This window comes from Alternaria triticimaculans (assembly GCF_023758025.1).
Source record: "Alternaria triticimaculans strain BMP 0046 chromosome Unknown scaffold_7, whole genome shotgun sequence".
In the NCBI taxonomy this organism is placed as follows: Eukaryota; Fungi; Ascomycota; class Dothideomycetes; order Pleosporales; family Pleosporaceae; genus Alternaria; species Alternaria triticimaculans.
The window spans coordinates 1,403,604-1,421,997 of record NW_026055964.1 but is presented as its reverse complement, the minus strand read 5'-3'; the positions used below and the strand labels follow the sequence as shown (position 1 = coordinate 1,421,997).

General features: G+C 52.1%; 8 protein-coding genes across 8 annotated transcripts; 5 read left to right on the top strand and 3 right to left on the bottom strand.

Annotated features, from left to right (window-relative positions):
• Nucleotides 1-944: 944 nt before the first annotated feature.
• Nucleotides 945-1,694, top strand: J4E78_005843 (uncharacterized protein; the record flags this gene model as incomplete). The annotated part of the gene is made up of 1 exon (XM_049366458.1): nt 945-1,694. One exon carries the CDS (start codon nt 945-947, stop codon nt 1,692-1,694), a length of 750 nt encoding a protein of 249 aa, XP_049222184.1.
• Nucleotides 1,695-1,967: 273 nt separating this feature from the next.
• On the top strand, nt 1,968-2,835 carry J4E78_005842 (uncharacterized protein; the record flags this gene model as incomplete). The annotated part of the gene is made up of 2 exons (XM_049366457.1): nt 1,968-2,272; nt 2,343-2,835. 2 exons carry the CDS (start codon nt 1,968-1,970, stop codon nt 2,833-2,835), a joined length of 798 nt encoding a protein of 265 aa, XP_049222183.1.
• A 2,969-nt stretch (nt 2,836-5,804) lies between these two features.
• Nucleotides 5,805-6,290, bottom strand: J4E78_005841 (uncharacterized protein; the record flags this gene model as incomplete). The annotated part of the gene is made up of 2 exons (XM_049366456.1): nt 5,805-5,882; nt 6,114-6,290. The coding sequence occupies 2 exons, from the start codon at nt 6,288-6,290 to the stop codon at nt 5,805-5,807; spliced, it is 255 nt and encodes an 84-aa protein (XP_049222182.1).
• Nucleotides 6,291-8,278: 1,988 nt separating this feature from the next.
• On the bottom strand, nt 8,279-9,295 carry J4E78_005840 (uncharacterized protein; the record flags this gene model as incomplete). The annotated part of the gene is made up of 5 exons (XM_049366455.1): nt 8,279-8,500; nt 8,564-8,654; nt 8,711-9,050; nt 9,112-9,195; nt 9,244-9,295. 5 exons carry the CDS (start codon nt 9,293-9,295, stop codon nt 8,279-8,281), a joined length of 789 nt encoding a protein of 262 aa, XP_049222181.1.
• A 1,181-nt stretch (nt 9,296-10,476) lies between these two features.
• Nucleotides 10,477-11,253, top strand: J4E78_005839 (uncharacterized protein; the record flags this gene model as incomplete). The annotated part of the gene is made up of 3 exons (XM_049366454.1): nt 10,477-10,838; nt 10,901-11,132; nt 11,188-11,253. The coding sequence occupies 3 exons, from the start codon at nt 10,477-10,479 to the stop codon at nt 11,251-11,253; spliced, it is 660 nt and encodes a 219-aa protein (XP_049222180.1).
• Nucleotides 11,254-12,023: 770 nt separating this feature from the next.
• On the bottom strand, nt 12,024-12,680 carry J4E78_005838 (uncharacterized protein; the record flags this gene model as incomplete). The annotated part of the gene is made up of 2 exons (XM_049366453.1): nt 12,024-12,547; nt 12,632-12,680. 2 exons carry the CDS (start codon nt 12,678-12,680, stop codon nt 12,024-12,026), a joined length of 573 nt encoding a protein of 190 aa, XP_049222179.1.
• A 1,987-nt stretch (nt 12,681-14,667) lies between these two features.
• J4E78_005837 (uncharacterized protein) lies at nt 14,668-16,795 on the top strand (the record flags this gene model as incomplete). The annotated part of the gene is made up of 2 exons (XM_049366452.1): nt 14,668-16,121; nt 16,210-16,795. 2 exons carry the CDS (start codon nt 14,668-14,670, stop codon nt 16,793-16,795), a joined length of 2,040 nt encoding a protein of 679 aa, XP_049222178.1.
• An 830-nt stretch (nt 16,796-17,625) lies between these two features.
• Nucleotides 17,626-18,116, top strand: RPL44 (40s ribosomal protein L44e; the record flags this gene model as incomplete). Its single annotated transcript, XM_049366451.1, is given in 5 exon segments — nt 17,626-17,634; nt 17,647-17,722; nt 17,775-17,875; nt 17,926-17,991; nt 18,042-18,116. The coding sequence occupies 5 exon segments, from the start codon at nt 17,626-17,628 to the stop codon at nt 18,114-18,116; spliced, it is 327 nt and encodes a 108-aa protein (XP_049222177.1).
• Nucleotides 18,117-18,394: the final 278 nt, after the last annotated feature.

The following is an 18,394-nucleotide window of genomic DNA, read 5'->3' as shown; positions in this document are numbered from 1 at the left end:
TTGGCCAATTTAAGGATTGACTGGTGGATGTTTTGCGGCTTTTCGAGTTCCCGTTCGCGTTGTTATAGGCCGGTCGTTCTTGCATCGTATGGCGTTACGCTCACTGAAGGAAACCATAGGGGACTTCCTTCGTGTTCCAGGTACATCGTAGCATTCTCGCCGGCAGCGCTTGATGATCGAATATTCGCTGTAGTGCGAATTTGAATATACCCGTTCGGTCGGTTCATCGTGTTGACTCAATCTTCTTCCTGTCAAAGCTTCACCGTGCGGGGTTACAATACGATGCAATGACGGCCCAGCACGCACACTCTCAGAACAGACAGTTCGACGCGTAAGCTCGCAGCACGAGCAACCTCACGGCATCATTGTGCTCGCCGGATCATCGGCCAAAGCACGACTTGGCGTCAGCTCCCTAGCCAGCGTGTCGCCGTCCCCACTTTAATTAACGCCGAAAAATGCCGCGCACCCTGCGGCGCAGTGACTGAACCACGAAGTGGCTCATGAAGTGGCTCAACAAAGCGGTGGCACAGTCGCTGCCAATAGATCGTCACTAGAGTCAGCGTTCCGCGACACAACTTTTACACCTTATACAACACCGGTCGTGAGGATGAGTCTGCCCTCGCAGATCTGCATGTCAGAAAAGGGCTTGCGTCACCCCCTTCCCCCTTCTCGGCTAACGGGATGTGCGTCAATTGGGCGTGGGCGTCTGGGTTAGCCGGCATCCACGGTTGAGTTTGTTGGCAGAGGGTTGAGTCTGTGGCCTTTCTTCCTGGTTTCTGGTTTTTTCTCTTTCATGGGTTTCACTTCTTTCACCATACGTATGCTCTAGGAACTGAATATTCACAACGATACGCTTGATCACACCTCTATTGTTCTATTTAGACTAATCCTCATCTTGACTACTCCACGAAAAGACAACTGGGTTGAATATGGACACGGACACCATGGCACGACCATCTCTAGAATCCAAGCGGCATCACACCTTCGGCCTCCATCGCAGCAGAAGCCACCTGTCCAGCAAACCATCCTCTCCACACCTCTTCGAAGGCACCGACGCTGTACTCCAAAAACGCAAAGTTGCTCTCCAAAAAGTCATAGATACGCACCACGCTCTCGAACTGAAATACGGCCACGTCGCAACACCAACGAGTACCACCAGCGAACGACCGACTTCATCATCTTCCTCGATCTCCTACGACCCTTTCACATCAGACTTCGGCGACCTATCTATACCCGACGCTGAAGTGCGCACTTTCCGCTACCTGCTTTACAGATGGGACCACGACAGCTACACGCTCGATCCGGAATTTGACAAGGCGATTGAGAGACGAAGAGAGAGCTTCGAAGAAGCGGCCATCAAGCACTTCATCAGTCGAGTCGCGCTGTGGGATGCCAGTGGGCAGGAGCAACAAACCCAGTCACGAAGCGTGTTCTCAATTTTTGGCAGGCGAAGGAGATCGCGGGCGAAGAGCGATGCGAGTAGGATGCTGGGAATCGCGGAGACGGCGAACGAGGATCCTGGCTTAGACGCGTTGAAGGAGGTCACTACGAGAGAGGGGTTGGCGCAACTACTATTGACGTTATTGGCAAAGGATGATGCGCCAGCAACCACGAGATTGAGAGAGGAGTGCAAGCAGGCGATACATGAGTGGTATCAGGTGAAGATCATTACAGATGGGTCGAGTGACAGTTGAGAGGAGGTGTCTTGTCATTGCCTGGTTCGACGTCGTAAAAGCTGTGGCTATCATACATCCAGATATACTGTATCGGTAATAAATCATGGCTTTCGGGTTGGAGAAACGTAAATTTGTGCAGATGCGACGAAGGTCAGTGTTCTTGTGCTTGCTGTGCCCCAGTGATGTCATCAGCACTATCCGCATGGTTCCGCTTCCGATCGGAACCAGTCCCGTCACCCATCTCAAGCTGTTGTGAAACGAACTCACAAACACGGCTACGTTCCATCCAACATGCCTTTCCTCCATGTCGGCTACAAACGCTTTCACTACACCGACTTGAAACCACAAGATGGCAAGACACGCGAAACACTCATCTTCATGCACGGGCTGGGCTCTTCGCAGAATTACTATCAGCCAGTAACTGGGAGCTTGGTCGAAAGTGGATTTCGCTGCATTACGTTTGACAACACAGGGGCTGGTCGATCGACATACACATTTGTCGAGCAGAGTATTGAGACGCTGGGAGAAGATGTGATTGGGATTCTGGACGCGCTGAACGTCGACAAGGCTGTGTTCGTTGGGCACAGCATGGGAGGGTACGTCAGCAACCTTCAGAAGCCTTGGAAGACGCGACTGCAACGGCCACGACAACTGACACGTCTCTAGCATCGTCGGCGCACACCTTGCGGCTGAGCGAAGTGACCGCATTGTAGCAGCTATTCTGATCGGCCCTGTATATCCCAACCCTGAAGCAGGCCCCCGCTTTCACGAACGGATAGAAACCGTTGCAAAAGACGGTATGCAGCCCATGGCAGACAGCATCCCACATGCTGCAGTCGGAAAGAACGCGTCTCCACTGGTCAAAGCGATGATCCGCGAGTTATTGCTATCACAGGATCCAGCGGGTTATATTTCCAACTGTCGAGTCATTATCAATGCAAAGCCGCCTCAGTACAGCAAGATCAGCGTGCCCGTACTCATCCTCGCTGGTGAGGAGGACAAGAGCGCACCGCTTGAAGGGTGCAAGAAGATGTTCGAAGAGATTGGCAGCAGCGAGAAGAGGTTGGCAGTTATGGAAGGAGTTGGGCACTGGCACTGTCTTGAGTCTTTTGACGAAGTTGCGGAATTCATTGAGGGGTTTTACGACGAGATGCTGTAGGCGATTCGTACTGGTTATCTCCGAACGACCCGCGGAACGGGGCACGCACTCACGGAACTGTAGGGTAGTGGAGAAGTTCTGCGTTCGTTTCATCGCACAGGCCCTCTTACTGCGAGTCAAAAGGGAGCAGTGTACCTGCCAAGTCATACCGCCTTTCTGTGATGCTTCGCACTGAGTTCGCAGTGTGCGCATTGTGCCTGCGTGGTGGAGTGGAAGAGGGGTTCGTGAGGTTACCACGTGCGAGCCGATCTTCCAGACGACCCTTGCGATGACTAGCTTAGCGACCAAAAAGCTGTAATGCAGACTCATCTCCGCGTGCGAGTAGGACGCCATTGGTGGTGTTGTGCTGCCGCATGACATAGCCATTGGCAGCGTCCCTGGCCCGATCAGCTGCATCATCTGCATTGGATGTGGCCTTGGCGCATGGGTTCCACCCTCCAAAGAGCGTTTGCAGCGGATAACTGTAAGCAGTAAGGCAGCGGGCCGCGCACCCACAAGACATACATGTGGGAGTAAAGACTTTTACAGCCTTTAATTCGTGTCAAAGGGCTGTGGTAGGAGTGATGTATTTTAAGGTGGTGGTTCAGGGTTCTGCGCCGGTACCCGCCGCAGCGGTTTGGTGTAATCTTCCCTGACGCCCCTCTCAGCAATGCCCACGACGCCATGCGCAGCGCTTCATTTGGCATCCTTTACTTTTCAGGCTCGACATTTCCGCATGCACTTGCCTGAGTCGAGCGTGGGTCATCTTGGCCCGATGTCGCTGGCCTGTCGTTCTTTGATTTGATTCGGTCCTTCCCGCCGTCCGTGCTGCACTCCCAAGGTTGTGCCGGATCGACTTGTCGGTAGACGAGGCTGCCACTCGCGTCTATTCGACATGGCCTCGCGCCCTCCTTCCCTTATCACGAGCCAACCCGAAGTGATCAGCGTCCGAAGCTGTGTGTGTGGCCTCTCACGCGCTACCACATCATCGCTGGCATGTGAAAGCCGACGACATCATACTTGAATGTTTCGTCCTCTGCCCCCCATGTGCGACTCTGGTTGTGACATATTTAGTGCATCTGTCATGCTCCGTCTCGAGCCCACGGAAGCTAGCGAAATCCTTCTCCAGTTTAATCGCGCCGCTAGTCTTTTCACGCGCCTAGTCTATTCAGGCCCCGGAAATCGAGTCCTGGGAGGCGGTGAACTCCCAACCCTTTTCGTAGAGGTGCCCACGCGCTCGGCTCAAACTCGTCAAGAGATCGTGCATGCCGTGCGTCTCGCTGCATGCTGGCAGGGTCTGGGCCAACCACCGGCCAAGATCGACATTTGGGACGTTTTGATCTCTTCTTTATATACTAGGCTCTAGTTTCCCTCCTACTGACCGCGGTTGATTCAATAGTCCTCCAGGCGGGTCCCGCGGTTCGTCACTTGACTGACCCAACAATTACTGGCGTCACATAGCCCGCCTGTGATTCCAGATTCCATTCTCTTATACCGCTTGTGTGTGCCGTTCGCGCGAGGAATCCAAATTTCTGTGTGTTTCGGTGTTGGCACTGGCTGCTGGTATGGGCTTTTACCCCTTGAGCACAGAACCTTCCTATTCCGATACTGATATCCGACCTAGACGAGTACCGAAATTATTCACCACTAAGACAATATTACCGATTCAATATCCTCCAAGACACCTCACATCTACGTCACTCCCCGTTCTCGATCTTTGATAGATCGGCGATGAATCGAATTGATAGTGTTGCGGGTTCCTATCTCCCTAAGATACCCAGCCAAGAACCACTGTGCAACAACAATACCATCCGGCATAGCAAACATCGCAGAAATAAAGTCGAATCGATCGCTCCTCTTCAGGTTGCAGACATGGAGCCACGACGACCAGTATCAGAGCAGCGCTCACGACCATTACGACAACAGTCCACCACATCATCAGAAAACTCAAACAGCAGATCAAAGAGCCGTGGCCATGGCTCAAAGCCCTCATCGCGACGCACTTCCTGTACTATCGTGGACCCATCAAGACCTGCGCGCCACTACCGAGTGAAGAGTTTCCAAACACCACCCGCCACCACAACCAGCCAAGATGTCGACGACGTTCTCGCTCTGCACTTCCGCAGCTGCAGCATCTTCTCAAATCCATCTTATCAGTCAAATTCCGGTCTTCCAAGCCCGGCAATGTCTCACGGTGACGCATTCGGTTTTCCCAGCGCAGCAACGCGTTTCAGCTCAGACAGTCTACGCGTAGTGGAAGAAACATCCATGCCCCGCCAAAGCGAAGACACAATCGACGCAGAAAAGACCAACACAACCATGCACTGGACATCGCCATGCACGCGAAAACGCGAGTACGAAAGAATCGACAAGGCCAACAGCGGTCTACGAGGTTTCTTCCGCAAAGTAACACCGCGATGTGTTTCCGGCCCGCAAGAGAAGTTCTACGAGAAAGATCAGTCGGATGCTGGATCTGTGCGCCGCTATCGCATGGACGATTTGGATGACGCGCATATGAATGAGAAGGACAGTGCGCGGCCGCGGACGAGTCCTACACCCAGGCCGAATTCAAGACCAGGCGTGAAGAAGCGGTGGACGTGCTTCTAGATGAGAAGAGCAGAGATTGGGAGAGAGAACAAGAGTGACATTACGCAGCAACGATTTTGGCATATTTTCGCGCAGCATTGAGAATAGGCGTTTGCTATATCACGATACCCACGGCATGTTTATTTTTGCGAGCTTATTGCTTTTGAATCAGAGAGAACGCATTATACCAATACGTCCATAGAGTAGATTTTTGTCGTAATTTATAGTCTTGCATTGATCTCGTGGTATTCTTGCTGGTGTAGTGAATGAACATGCAACAGGCGGTGAGCATTGCGTCATGGCATCGCAGTTCTTCATGGATTGGGTATTTGATGCGTGATATACACGGAGAGATGCAACGTAGGTGAATTGAATGGTGATCATTGGTATAATTAAATGTGTATCTATAACTTGGACTCCTCCTTGACTGTGCCAATCTTGAGCTTAGGTGCGTACTTCTTCAATACGCTCTCGTTGTGGTACTGTGTCTTGGTCAGCAAATCCAAACTTCATGTGCGATAAGGCGCTTTCGATGATCAAATCAAGGGTCCAGTCTGCCATGATTCCGCTGGTACCGAGCACCGAGTACCATCAGCGCGGCGGCACCAAGACCAAGCGCGCAACAGCAAATCCGGCCCTGGAATCCCGCGCGTAACGAATCGTCCCAGGCATTCCTCCCTTCTCGCCTTCTCTATGTATTGGCTACAACGTACCTTCCAGAACTGCTTGCTAGCATCCTTTCCACCGACTCTCTTCAGAATCTTAGCGCCGCCTGGGTGCTCATCCACAAACGAGTCCATCTTGTATACATCGTTGTCGACTATTATGTACAGTCCCTTCTCGACTGTGTTGTGCTCGGCGACTTGCTTGGTGGTGAGGGACTCGGACATGGTGGGCTTATGGACGCGTTTCGGCGGTGGAGGCGGCGCGACGGCAACGGAGGGTTCGGTGGAGGTACGTCGGCGTTTGAAATGCGTGAGGAGGTCGCGACGGTCGCGTTTAGTTACGGGCTTTTGGAAGATTTTTTGGTGAAGGACTGGTGAGTATGGCTATGGTGATGCGATAGAAGTGATCACGGGCGGAGTCTGGGGTTGATCTAGTAATAGCTCGGGTTGCGGCTCGGTCGTGGAATGCTATAATGTGGAGGTATGCCGAGGTTGATGAATCGCGCTAAAGCTGCGCGTGGTAAGCTGGGTTGCGGAGATCGTGATTGGTGCTGACACGTCATTGCTCCTTCCCTTATCAACCATCAATCTTCCAAGGCCGTTGTATTATCCCCAGGCATGGAAATCACCTGGGTAGACATCGCGGCAGCGGTGAGCCTCGCAGGTAGTATCCATGGATTTCGCAAACTCTATCGCCACATGCTGCACCGACCGTCGAAGCGACCAGTGCCGCAGGCTGGATTAACACACGTCATGTTTTGAAGAAGGTTCTATTGCGCTTCGTCTCAAGGCGCAGTTTCTTCCTGCTCAACCTTGGTACTGATCGGGCCGATACCAGTGGAATTGTATACTCGACACCATTCATTCGATCTCTGCGCTTAGTCGCTTGGTCTACCACTACAATAACATGCGATTAAAGGGGTACAGCGAATCACAGCGTATGAAGAGCAAAGCCGCAGAGTCCCTCTCATCTTCTCAGATGTAAAATGGGGACTAGGCAGAGACTGTGTCCGGAGTAAGGATTTTTCATACGCTTCTGCCTCTCTGAAGCTACTGGTATAATTTAAACCACATCACCTACCACTTACCTTTCCAAATAGCTTGTGTATCTCCCAAGCACGCGACAAGTCGACTGCACTATCCCTCAAGGACTGTATTCCTCAGTCATACGACAAGATGTCAACGAAGCATACTGAAGCCCCTGTGCGCAACGCAGGGGTAGAATCACGCCTTCTTCAGCTACCCGGCGAGCTTCGCAACAAGATCTTCGAATACGCACTCACCATCGATGAAGGAATCTATTATCGCGAGGACAAACTGGGTGTGGGTTGGTTGTGTCTCCATCCTCAAACATTTGAAGAACACGTAGAAAGACTGTGCGAAATCCCCGCACCAGTAGGTCGTGTTCAAGAGTCAGATGATGACGCTCCCATGAGGAAGCGACGAAAAATTTCAGAGACGAATCTGACTACCAACAAGCCAGTGTCAGACACCAAGAGGACGATACACCAAGAGCCGGTCAGAGTGAATGGACATGTGGTCGCCAACCAGCTCCAGTTTGTCAACAAGAAGCTTCGAAGCGAGACCAAAGCGTTGGTCATTCGCCATAACGATATACACATCCGGGGTCCGCCGAACAACCTCACCAAATTCTTCAATAGCGTCGTGGGAAAGAGAAGACTATGGATCCAAAAGATCCACCAGAAAGTCACAGATTACCGCTTTGAGGATCTATATGGCCTCCAAATCGACGCAGAAATGCATCCCCGCTTTCTGATAGAGTGTCATAGCAGGAGCACTGAAGGCTGGGCGGAATTTTATTCTCTCGCTACTCGTGCAGCAAGTGGAACGCCGAGCATTGTCTTCAGTTGGTAGTACCAAGAGCGCTTTTGTACGAGCAGAATGCCAAGATCATCAGAATGGACCCACTACTAGTATATGTCAAGGTGTTTTCCAAAGATAGAGGCTTAGGCAAGGCTGTAGATTGACGTTCCTGCGAAGAAGATGGCATTGGGCGGAATTGGTCGATCTCGTCGTTGCGATGAGCATACAAAGGTGGAAGGAGGAATTGACAGCGTAGTTTTTAATGTTCGGGATCTAATAGCTCCCGGGATAAGATGATACGATTTCAACTCTACAATGCTACGTTCCAAGTGCAAACTGCGACAATATTTACATGTGTTCCGACTCTACAGTCACGAAGTAAAATGTGTTCATGCAGCGGGGCTAGCAACGGACGTTGTGAGCGGGCCGCTCTCAATGTACGTTCCCGAGAAGAACCAGTCTTCAGCACCAGTACCATCGTTGCCCTGGCGGGGCAGACGGAGGACACCAAGATGCCAGTCGGCGCCGTTGGAAGAAGTGCTAGTGGAGAAAGGTCCAGCAGTCTTGGTGAGCGTGCTGTTGCCGGTAGAGTGCCAGAAGGTGACTTGGTTCTAAGGGATGGTATTGAAAGTCACTATGTGCTCAAGGTCACTTTGTAAATGATTGCGACTTACGGAGGAGAAGTTGATCTCGTAAGCGACGTTATGCCACTCGTCGGCCTTGAGCTCGACCTTCCACTTGCTTTGGCCACCCACCATCCATTGCCTACAATGCGGTTAGCACAACCCCCGGATTGAGTCCATATATGTGGGTCAGCTCACAGATTGGTGTTGCTAGTGCCAGACTCTCCGTTGACCCATCCATATTTCAGCTCGGTGAAATGGCTCTCGAAGAAACAGATCTGGTGTTCATTCGTCGCACTTGGAACGTTGGTAGTAGACCTCTTGATCGAGAAATGGTAGTATACCGTGCCCTGGTTGATAGCAGCCTTCGTCTGGGGAATGAGCTCAGTCCTCCACATGTCGCTGTTCCACTTAGCCGTGTTATCGATCGTGATCTTTGCACCTTGCTTGCTGCCAGTGTCGCCAGAGTTCTTGTAGTTCGGTGACAGGTTTACGTATTTGGTGGTGGCGCCTGAGCCGTGGATATAGTACTGGTAGTCTGGCAGAGAAAGAGGCGAACGTCAGCTGTGTTCGCTGTGTAGCTTGACTGCAGCACTTACTGCCCACTTGATTTGCCCATGACCATTTGTCCAGATCGGAGGAAGTGGTCATGTCGTTAAAGCGACCATCCCACAGGATCGTGCCTATCTCTCGTCAATGGAATGTAACATGCAATGTGTGGGTTAGCAAACCTGCGGACACGGCGCTCACGAGCGCGTTAATGATAGCTGCCTTTCCGAACATCTTGACGATTGAAAGTGAAAGGGTCCCTGTTTGGAGAGACTGTGACAACTGAGTTGAGATACCGACAGCTGAGCTGTTAATGACGCTATATAAAGACCGCCTCAAGCCAACGCCCAAAGTATCTCGACCCGAATCTGGAGGCGAGGCTTCCATTTCGTGCTTAGAGCGCTGCACATCAATATCGGGGAAAAGGCACATGTCCGGCATTCTACATTGAGTATGTGCTCAATGTGCGCTGCGTGACCACTGTTCTCAATCAATCTATATGTTTTCGCCGCCTTTTCACATATAGTTGTGGACCTAGTAACGGCCAAACGGTCCGGGACACATTGCGCCTTGTCTCAGCCAGACGCGGAGATGGCGACCCGGTTGTCGTCACCGCGTCCGCGGCACATGGTTCGATGCCGGCGAGTTAAGTCCATACAGGTACGATATGATGGCGGGCTTGTTAATGGAGGAAGGCCGATCTGGCAGGGTGTCGAGATTAAGCTACATTAAGCCGAGGCCTACCCCACAACTAGTGCGAGCTAGGAAGCTTCGAATGGCGAGTCTGTCAGCAAGTTCGCAGGGTGACATGAACTTAAGGTCTGTCGCTCAGTGTAACTGTTTCTTGATATATGCGAATGGATGCCTTTGGCATGACATTGGTTGCGGCGCGGGCGCACTTGCCGTGCCGCATCTTCCGAGATCTACCAAGGGGACTGGAAAGAAGAACGCCAACGCCTCGATGCGTCAAGGAGAACCGCAGCAGCTGCGACCCAGGTGCAAACGGAGATGCGGCTTCCCGCTTGGGGAGAGGACGCTAAGGAAGTGGCGTTGTTTTTTCGAAGTTGATTTTCCGAGCTGCGCCTATGAGGGCTGGGCGGAACGCGAGTCATGTCACCAGCCGTGGGCACTTTGAGGGACCGAGCAAGATTTATCGCTGGAGAATGAACGAGACTTTACCTGGCATTTGAAAAGCATTTCAGAGTTGTCTGCAGCGCGAAGAGCTCTCTTTCATAACACCGCTGTTGGTACTAGCCGCTCAGGGATTAGTGTCTATTGGTCTCATGCCGTCGTGCACACGGTGGCCTCTTACACCCCACATGGACTGAGGCACAGCAAAAACTGCGCTACGATGAATGTCGTTCCCAATCGCGCCATGAGGTTCCGCCCTTGCTGTCTCACTTTAACTGTTGATCATGAATGTCGAAAGATGCATCGCGCTACACAATGAGATATTGCGCCACGGTTGGGTCAGCTCAGGTCGCAGTCCAGAGTCTCTCGAAGCCACCTGCAAGACATGGTTCGACACCTTTGGCGATGATGCCGAGGCTGTTCGTTCCCAGCTTTCGCCTGATCTTGTTCAGTTTCTCCAAGAAGCTCGAGTTATTGGTTATTCTGAAAGTGTAGTCGATCTATCCTTCTTCTACTGGCTACAAAATCTCGCTTCGCCAAACTTCATGTTTGAGCAAGCGGAAGATTGGTCAGACGATGGAGAAGATGGCAATCTTTTGGTTCTCTACGAGATGAACAACTTCTCGGGTCACTGGTGCGGACTGGTGTAAGTTGAATCAGACAGCCGCATACTGTCTTGGTCCGGAATGTGCTAATCTTGTCGTACAGATATGATCAAGAAGCGAACCTCTGTATCTTGAGCCCAAGCATCCATGACGCAGATGAGGTCTTTGAACAGAAAGTGTGGTACCCATTGGAAACCGCTCTGGAGTTCTGGTTGGGCCAGATTCGGAAAGGGAAGATCGTTGCTGCGCCCAAAGCTATACACGAAAGATCTGGCAATGAGCGCTACGACCCTTGGGAGTTTATCCCGTACAGCAAATCCATGCTGGAAGAGAATGTGGAGGCTTTCAATCGTCTAGTAGAAACTATCGAAACTCGGATGCCTTCCACAGCCGAGCACGCAGAAGCTGAACAAGTTGTACATGGGCTGGTCGAAGAGAGCATACTTCAAAGCATGAGTCTTCCCCATAACTTCACCTACGATTTCCTCCGACAGGCACGACGCCCACGCTTCCGAAACATAGCCCCAGATCTCGAAGTAACTACCTCCATATTCTCCGATCAGCCATTCGGTTCTTATCTCTCGTCTACCTCCGACCGGCCTCCTGTCCTTCTATTTCGCTTCAATCTCAGCACCGTCACTGGCGAAGAAATAGACGATCCATTCCCTGAATTCGACGGCCGTATAAAAACCCATACTGCGGGCCTATACCTTCTCCCACATTGGGTGACGACAGCCGAGGACGAATGTAGGTTGATTTTACCTTTTGGTATTGGAGCAAATGGTTATGCAAGGAGGACTGATGGCAGCAAGTTTGGGAATAGAGAGGATGGCGAAGACAGCCATGTAGATTTGTATCGTCCTGGATATCAGCCGCTTGAGGAGCCGCATGATCATAGCCTTGTCGATGTGTTGAAGAGCTGGACGGGTATGGTGGAGAGAGGCGATTGGCAAATTGATGAGAATGGAGTTGCAGGTGGAATGGATGTATGGAGAGAGGCGGATAGCAAGGAGAAATGGGCCGCGTATGTGATTCCGAGGGCTGTACAGGGGGTAGAGAGGTAGATAGCTATGGTGAAGTATGAGAGCTTTCAGAGGTAGAGCAACTAAAGCAACACAAAGCTACAATCGCGCCCCGGAATTTTCCCCTCAAGGCCTCAAGTAATAAACGCCTACGAGATAGCAAGCTGTAGAGGGAAACGGAGGTTTAGACTATTCGGAAAAGCCTCATTGGTTACCTATTTCTACTGGAAAAGGCTCTCGAGGTGGCGTCGCACCATTCTCAATTTCTTTTTCTTCGTTCTCTACTCGATATCCCGGACCTTCCCAGCAACCAGGATTCCACCATGCATCTTCCCAGAGATCTATAGCATGCTGCCAGATGATCTTGAGGCGCTGTCCCTGAGACGATGCGCTCTTGCTAAAGTCATCCAAATAGCCCCTGTCGAACTTAACCTGAGATGCCTTACAAACTCTCGGACCCCGCAAGATCTCGGTGTCTTGTCCATCTTGTGCAGGCTTCGGACGCCCAAGCTTAATCTTGAAGCTGTTGTACTTGAAGTCCAAGCCCGCAGTCTCCGAGTAAAGTTGCCTGTTCGCATACTTGAGGTTGTTGAACTCAACGTAGCGCTTCACGGGAGACGATGTTTCGAGTACAACGGGATCATCCGAGCGCCGCACAACCTGCCGGGGTGCTTCCGGCGAGTAAAGGTAGAGCGGACTGGGTGAAGTGAGCACGAGCTCGTATATTTCTGGAATAGCATAGTTAGCGCATGACCAGTGCACCATTCAACGTCGACGTAGGAACGATAAATCACTCCAGAGCTCCGACTTACTGTTTCGTAGTTCACCCGGGAGTTGGAGCAGGGGCGATTCCGTGGACATGGTATTAAATTCGTCTGCTTGTCTGCTTGTACCGTACTTGTGCTGGGTAAACTAGAGTGACGTATTCGGGTCGAAATTAAGTATCAGGCGCAGACTTTTGTAGAGAATGGGTGGGTTTAGATTCTGCTTGGAGAGAAGAGGAGCACTCAGGGGGTGGAAGTGGGATGCTTTAAAGGGATGAGCCACTAGAGACTCTAGGTAAAAAGGGCACTGCATTCAACTCATTCACGATACTATCGAGTGAGTACTCTCTCGTAAATTGAAACGCTCTGGATCGCGCTTTGCCTCTGTTGAAGTGGTTAGCCTCACGTTGACAACACTGTTGGGTCGGATCGTATCGATCGCGAGTTTCACTCACGAGCGTTCACTATTTGTAACCCTCTACTACATATACAAGGGCTTCCTCCCTTCTACATAACAACCACATCACAACTCTTCTTGATCTACAAATACTCACGAATCCACCAATCACTCAACCCCTACCAACGTAATCTGCTCCCAAAATCTTCTACCAACGCGGAAAGCATGCCAATTAGGTCGAACATGTTTTCAGATTTCATCTGGTCGTTTATGTCGAAACCGGAAGCTGTAAAACCAGCGACCAAGAGCCGCCTCTTCCTTCTTCCTCCCGAGCTCCGGAACGTTATCTACGAATACGTCCTAACCACACCAGACGCAACGCTAAAGTACACGACAAACGACACCTCCGGCCACAAACAGCTCAATCAGCTACAGTATGTCAATAAACAGCTACACCAGGAGTGTGCACACCTTGAGTTGAAGTTCAATACTACCATCACGATCTCTACCCGGGCCGAAGGCAAGACCACTGCCACCGAACAATTCTTTGCGCTTCTCGCATCTCTTCCAGAAGAGAAACACAGATGGCTCCGAACTGTGGCTCTGCAAAATACCGACGCTGATGTGAACGAGTACTTGGCGCAAAGAAATAATCCAGGCAAAAGGGCCCTCTTACAGATCGACAACCAAGCCAACATGTGTCGACTAGCGAAACTGTGCAGACAGATGCCATATATTACCGTGGAACACAAATGGTCAATGTTCAGCGCCAAAGTGCTGAAGACAGCCTCTAATGGACCTGTCGATCCTCTCATGGTAATCGCACTTGGGGTTGCCTTATCAGAGCATCTCTTAGGTGACTCAAGGACCGAACTCTGGCCTATGGAACCGAACACCAGACCAGTCATAGAAAAAGGGTTGGAGATCGTGAGAGGGTGGAACAAATTTGATATAAAGGGCGGGACGTCGCAACCATTACATGAGAGTTTACGGGCGGATAATTTGCACTTCTTCCCCATGGAAGATATCCTAGAATCGGAGGAAGTCTCCGTACGCACAGGAACTCACTTCAACGATAAAGGGGAGGATCTTGCGCCGATATGGAGAGCGGCGATAAGGAAGTGGGTAGCGGAGGGACTATAAGGGAACTTTTCATCAGATCATGTCTACTCTAAACAACCCGCGAGAAGATGCGGATCGATGAGCAATTATAAGCATTCATGTACCTCGTCCATGTAATTCGCATCGGTGATGCCGTCCTTTGCAGGTGACCAATGTAAACTCGCGATGAGTGTGTCTTCATAGCTGTTGATGTAGCCTCCACAGGGTCTTGTTTTGTAGTAATATTTGACTTATTCGCATGCGTAGAAGGTTAGGCGACTTGTATATGATTCGTCGTTCACAATTCTTCTTTGTTTCATCGGCACCTGTGATGTTTGTCGTGTGAAAGCGAATGAAAGAGGTGAATGAGATGAAAGCAGCCGCGGCCAGCGCACGGGCCCGCAGTTGCCTCGGTGACATCACAAACAAGCTGCGCAGACTTTCCCAAGTCTGCCTATCGCCCATCACAGCGACCACACGAGCCAACCCACGCCTGTCTCACGTCCGCCCTACAACTGTCTCAGTCGCCGGCCCCGCTCAACCGTAAACTTAATTCCGCGACAAAAAAGGACCCCACCACATCGACATGGCTGACGCGCGCGGAGAGTACTGGTACTATGAAGATGGCGTCGACCCCAGCAAGATAACAGTCCCGGAGCTGAGGAGCATCTTGCTGAGACATGGCGTCACATATCCGTCCTCGGCAAAGAAGCCCGCTCTGGTTGGCATGTTCGTCGACCTGGTCCTCCCTCAGAAGTCCAAAGTCCAGCGGATGCAGGCACACACGAAGCGATCGACGCGGGGCATCGTAGACGTCCCCTCCAGCTCAGCCAGTACGGTCGAGACAGACGACGCCGAAGACGAAACACTCATAGCACCTACGCCTGCGAAGACACGACGCACAACCCGCCGAACCACGCGCGAGCCAACAGAGGAGGCAGAGGTGCCGGCACCACGCGCCAAGACACCCGCGCGCGCTGTCCCTGCCAAACACAGCAGAGCGCTTGAGCCCGAGGTGGATGAGAGGCCTGCAGCTAGGCGTACACGCAAGAGTGTCACTCCCGCGCCTAAAGAGCCCACGCCTGAGCCGGAAGCGTGGCATCGCAACGATGCTGCCAGCCCCTTCACCCAGGAAAACCCGTTCCAAAGCGGCAGCTCTCCTGCGGTCCCAGATACCACATCGCGCGACCGGCGTAGGAGAACTACTGGATTTGGTCAGCAGGAGCGGCGCAAGAGCGATGCGCACCGCCGGAGGACAGTCCAACCCAAGGCTGAACAACTAGACGAGGGCATCATGGTACCTACACGTGGAACGTTCGATGTGGCGGACCCACGTACACAGCATCAGGAAGACGATCTTGCAGATGCCGGCGAGGAGTTCACCCCAGAAGAGCAACTTGAACTAGTGCGCGAGCGTGCAAAGGCTGGCGAGGTCGACATTCTGCCTCCACGCAGACGGAGGCAAAAGGGCAAAGCTACTGGTACGATCAAAGCAATGGCCGGAACTCTGCTCCTCACAGTATCAGCCGCTTTCGCTGGCGTCTGGCGACAGGAAAAGATCGATGTTGGCTTTTGTGGCATCGGACGAGATGCTACTGGACTTGGTGGTATGGAGCTACCGAGCTGGGCAGACCAGCTCCTCCCGCAGTGTGAGCCCTGCCCACCACACGCGCAGTGTTTCCGCGGGTTGACTCTGAGGTGCGATCCCGATTTCATTATGAAGGACCATCCGCTGTCACTCGGTGGCCTGGTTCCTCTCCCTCCGACGTGTGAGCCAGACAGCGAGAAGACGCGGAAGGTGAATGGTATCGCGAACAAGGCAGTGGAGATTCTGCGACAACGCAAAGCCCAGTATGAGTGTGGGGAACCAGATGCGGCAGGGAATCCAGTGGAAAGCCCTGAAGTCAGCGAAGGAGATCTGAAGCAGCAGATGGCTTCTCAAAAGAGCAAGAGCTTGACAGACCAGGAGTTCAGTGAGCTGTTCGACAGAGCCTTTCCTGAACTGACTATGCGAGAGGAGATAGTCGAAAGCACCGATGGGTAAGTACCTCCTTTCCAGTTCTCCAACCACTTGTGCAACATTTCTGACGTGGAATTGTACTAATCAGTTACTCTTCCTTGGAAACAGAACAACAGGCGGACGACGTCTCGCATCCACCTCCCTCGCCAAGCTCTCCCTCTCCTGCAGCGTCCGAAGATCCCTCCGAGAATCTTTTGAACGACATCTTCTCCAAATTGTAACGATGCTCATTCTGATTGCCACTGGATCGTACGGAAAGTACGCATACACCAGTAACCGAGCAATGGAAGTTCGCGCGAAGCAACTCGCAAGCGACGCATACGATAGACTCCAGGACCAGGCCGCGTTGAGCTACTATGACCCTGGCGCGGAGAAGGGTATCAGTATGACACAACTGCGAGATGACGTCTTGAGGACTGAGTTCAACGCATCTCGCCGACAGAAGCTATGGACAAGGGTGCAGGCGAAGGTCGAAAAGAACAGCAACATCCGTGCAGGTGTCCGAGCCACAGCGAGCGGTGACGTTGCTCGCATGTGGGAATGGGTCGGCCCTGTGAAGCGCATCGACGACGGACGGAGCCCTGAGAAGCGCGAGAGTGGCAGGTTCAGTCTCGGCATGGGTAGCAGCCCCCTGTCCGCATCCAAGGATACGAAGGAGGTCCAGAAGTGGGAGGAGGGACATCCGATTTACTAGTCGTTACGCTCGCAGCTTTCATTTGTTTCCCATCGCGGGTTTATGGGTCAAGGATGATATATGATTAGGGATCTGCACTTTATTTGGCACGCATGATACCACAATTCAATTCTTACTTCGACTGCACTTCATCCTTTCAACACACTCAATGACTAGTGAATATGTTTGGGGATGGTCTGGTGCGTGCCCTCGACATCTTGGCTGTGAGTGGCGCAGGTGCCGGCTTACTAACCTAGCCGAAGCCCACACAACGCTAGCAATATCGGCCCAGCGCGACCACAACACCTCCAGCAACACCGCCAACTTTTCGCTCATACTAACCACAGAGCAAAATCCGTCAAAATGGTGAGTGAAATTCTTGTTGCCGGAGACATTGCGAAGGACCACGACCGGTGCGACGAGCGAACGAATCCACGAATCTTCGATGACGATGGCGAGGCGAATTCTCCGACCCCGCGACATTCGACACGACGATACCCCATTAGAAGACCGAGATGTGGCGGAATACACTCGATGCTGAGAGGGTTGGGATTGTACAACGTCTCTTACAGAGGGCTGCTGGTGCGAAGGGACATGTGAGGACCTTGGCGTTGAAGAGGCGGCGACTCAACACGTACTCCATCACGGGCCCTTGGTATCGCGCCGCATCTGAACCCAGCTGTCGGGCGCAGTGTAGATGCTGGCATTTGATGGTGGCAACATCTCACCAGGATGATCTCAATCGCGACCTCCGCATCACCGCACATCCCTCGCCATCGCTTACGTCGGTCGCTCGCTTCGCATTTGTCGCCAGTACAGGAAATTGGGAATTTCAAAAGCATTGAGCCTGAATGCTGACTGTGACTTCCCAGGTCAACGTTCCCAAGACCCGCCGAACCTACTGCAAGGGCAAGAAGTGCATGAAGCACACCCAGCACAAGGTCACCCGTTAGTGATCCGCGTCCACACACTCGCATACCCGTATACTGAGACTGTGTAGAATACAAGGCAGGAAAGGCCTCTCTGTTCGCGCAGGGTAAGCGTCGTTATGACCGCAAGCAATCCGGTTACGGAGGTCAGACCAAGCCCGTCTTCCACAAGGTACGATCGCACGCATTCTAGCTCAAAAGATGAGTACTAACACCATGCAGAAAGCGAAGACCACCAAGAAGGTCGTTCTCCGTCTAGAGTGCACACAGTGCAAGACCAAGGCACAGGTAGGCTCCGCTCACATTCTTCCACCTCGCAATCGCTAATATACTCGTAGCTCGCCCTCAAGCGATGCAAGCACTTCGAGCTCGGTGGTGACAAGAAGACCAAGGGTGCCGCTCTCGTCTTCTAAGCGTGTACCTTCTTTCTCTCTCTTTTGCTGGGCTCTCGGCGTAGTCTTCGGGCGGATGGAATGGACGGCTCTACCTTCGACTCAAGCAATGCATCAATCATCAGTGCGATAAGAATGAAGGCGTGTGAGGCGGAAGATCTGGCGACAAAAGGTCACCAGCCACGAATTTACGGACTGTAACCTACATATGCATCAAATGGAGCTCGATTGAAGGGACCGCAAAACATTTCCACTTAACGCAGGTAGTGACAGCGTGATCGGTGCCAAGTGATGGCTTC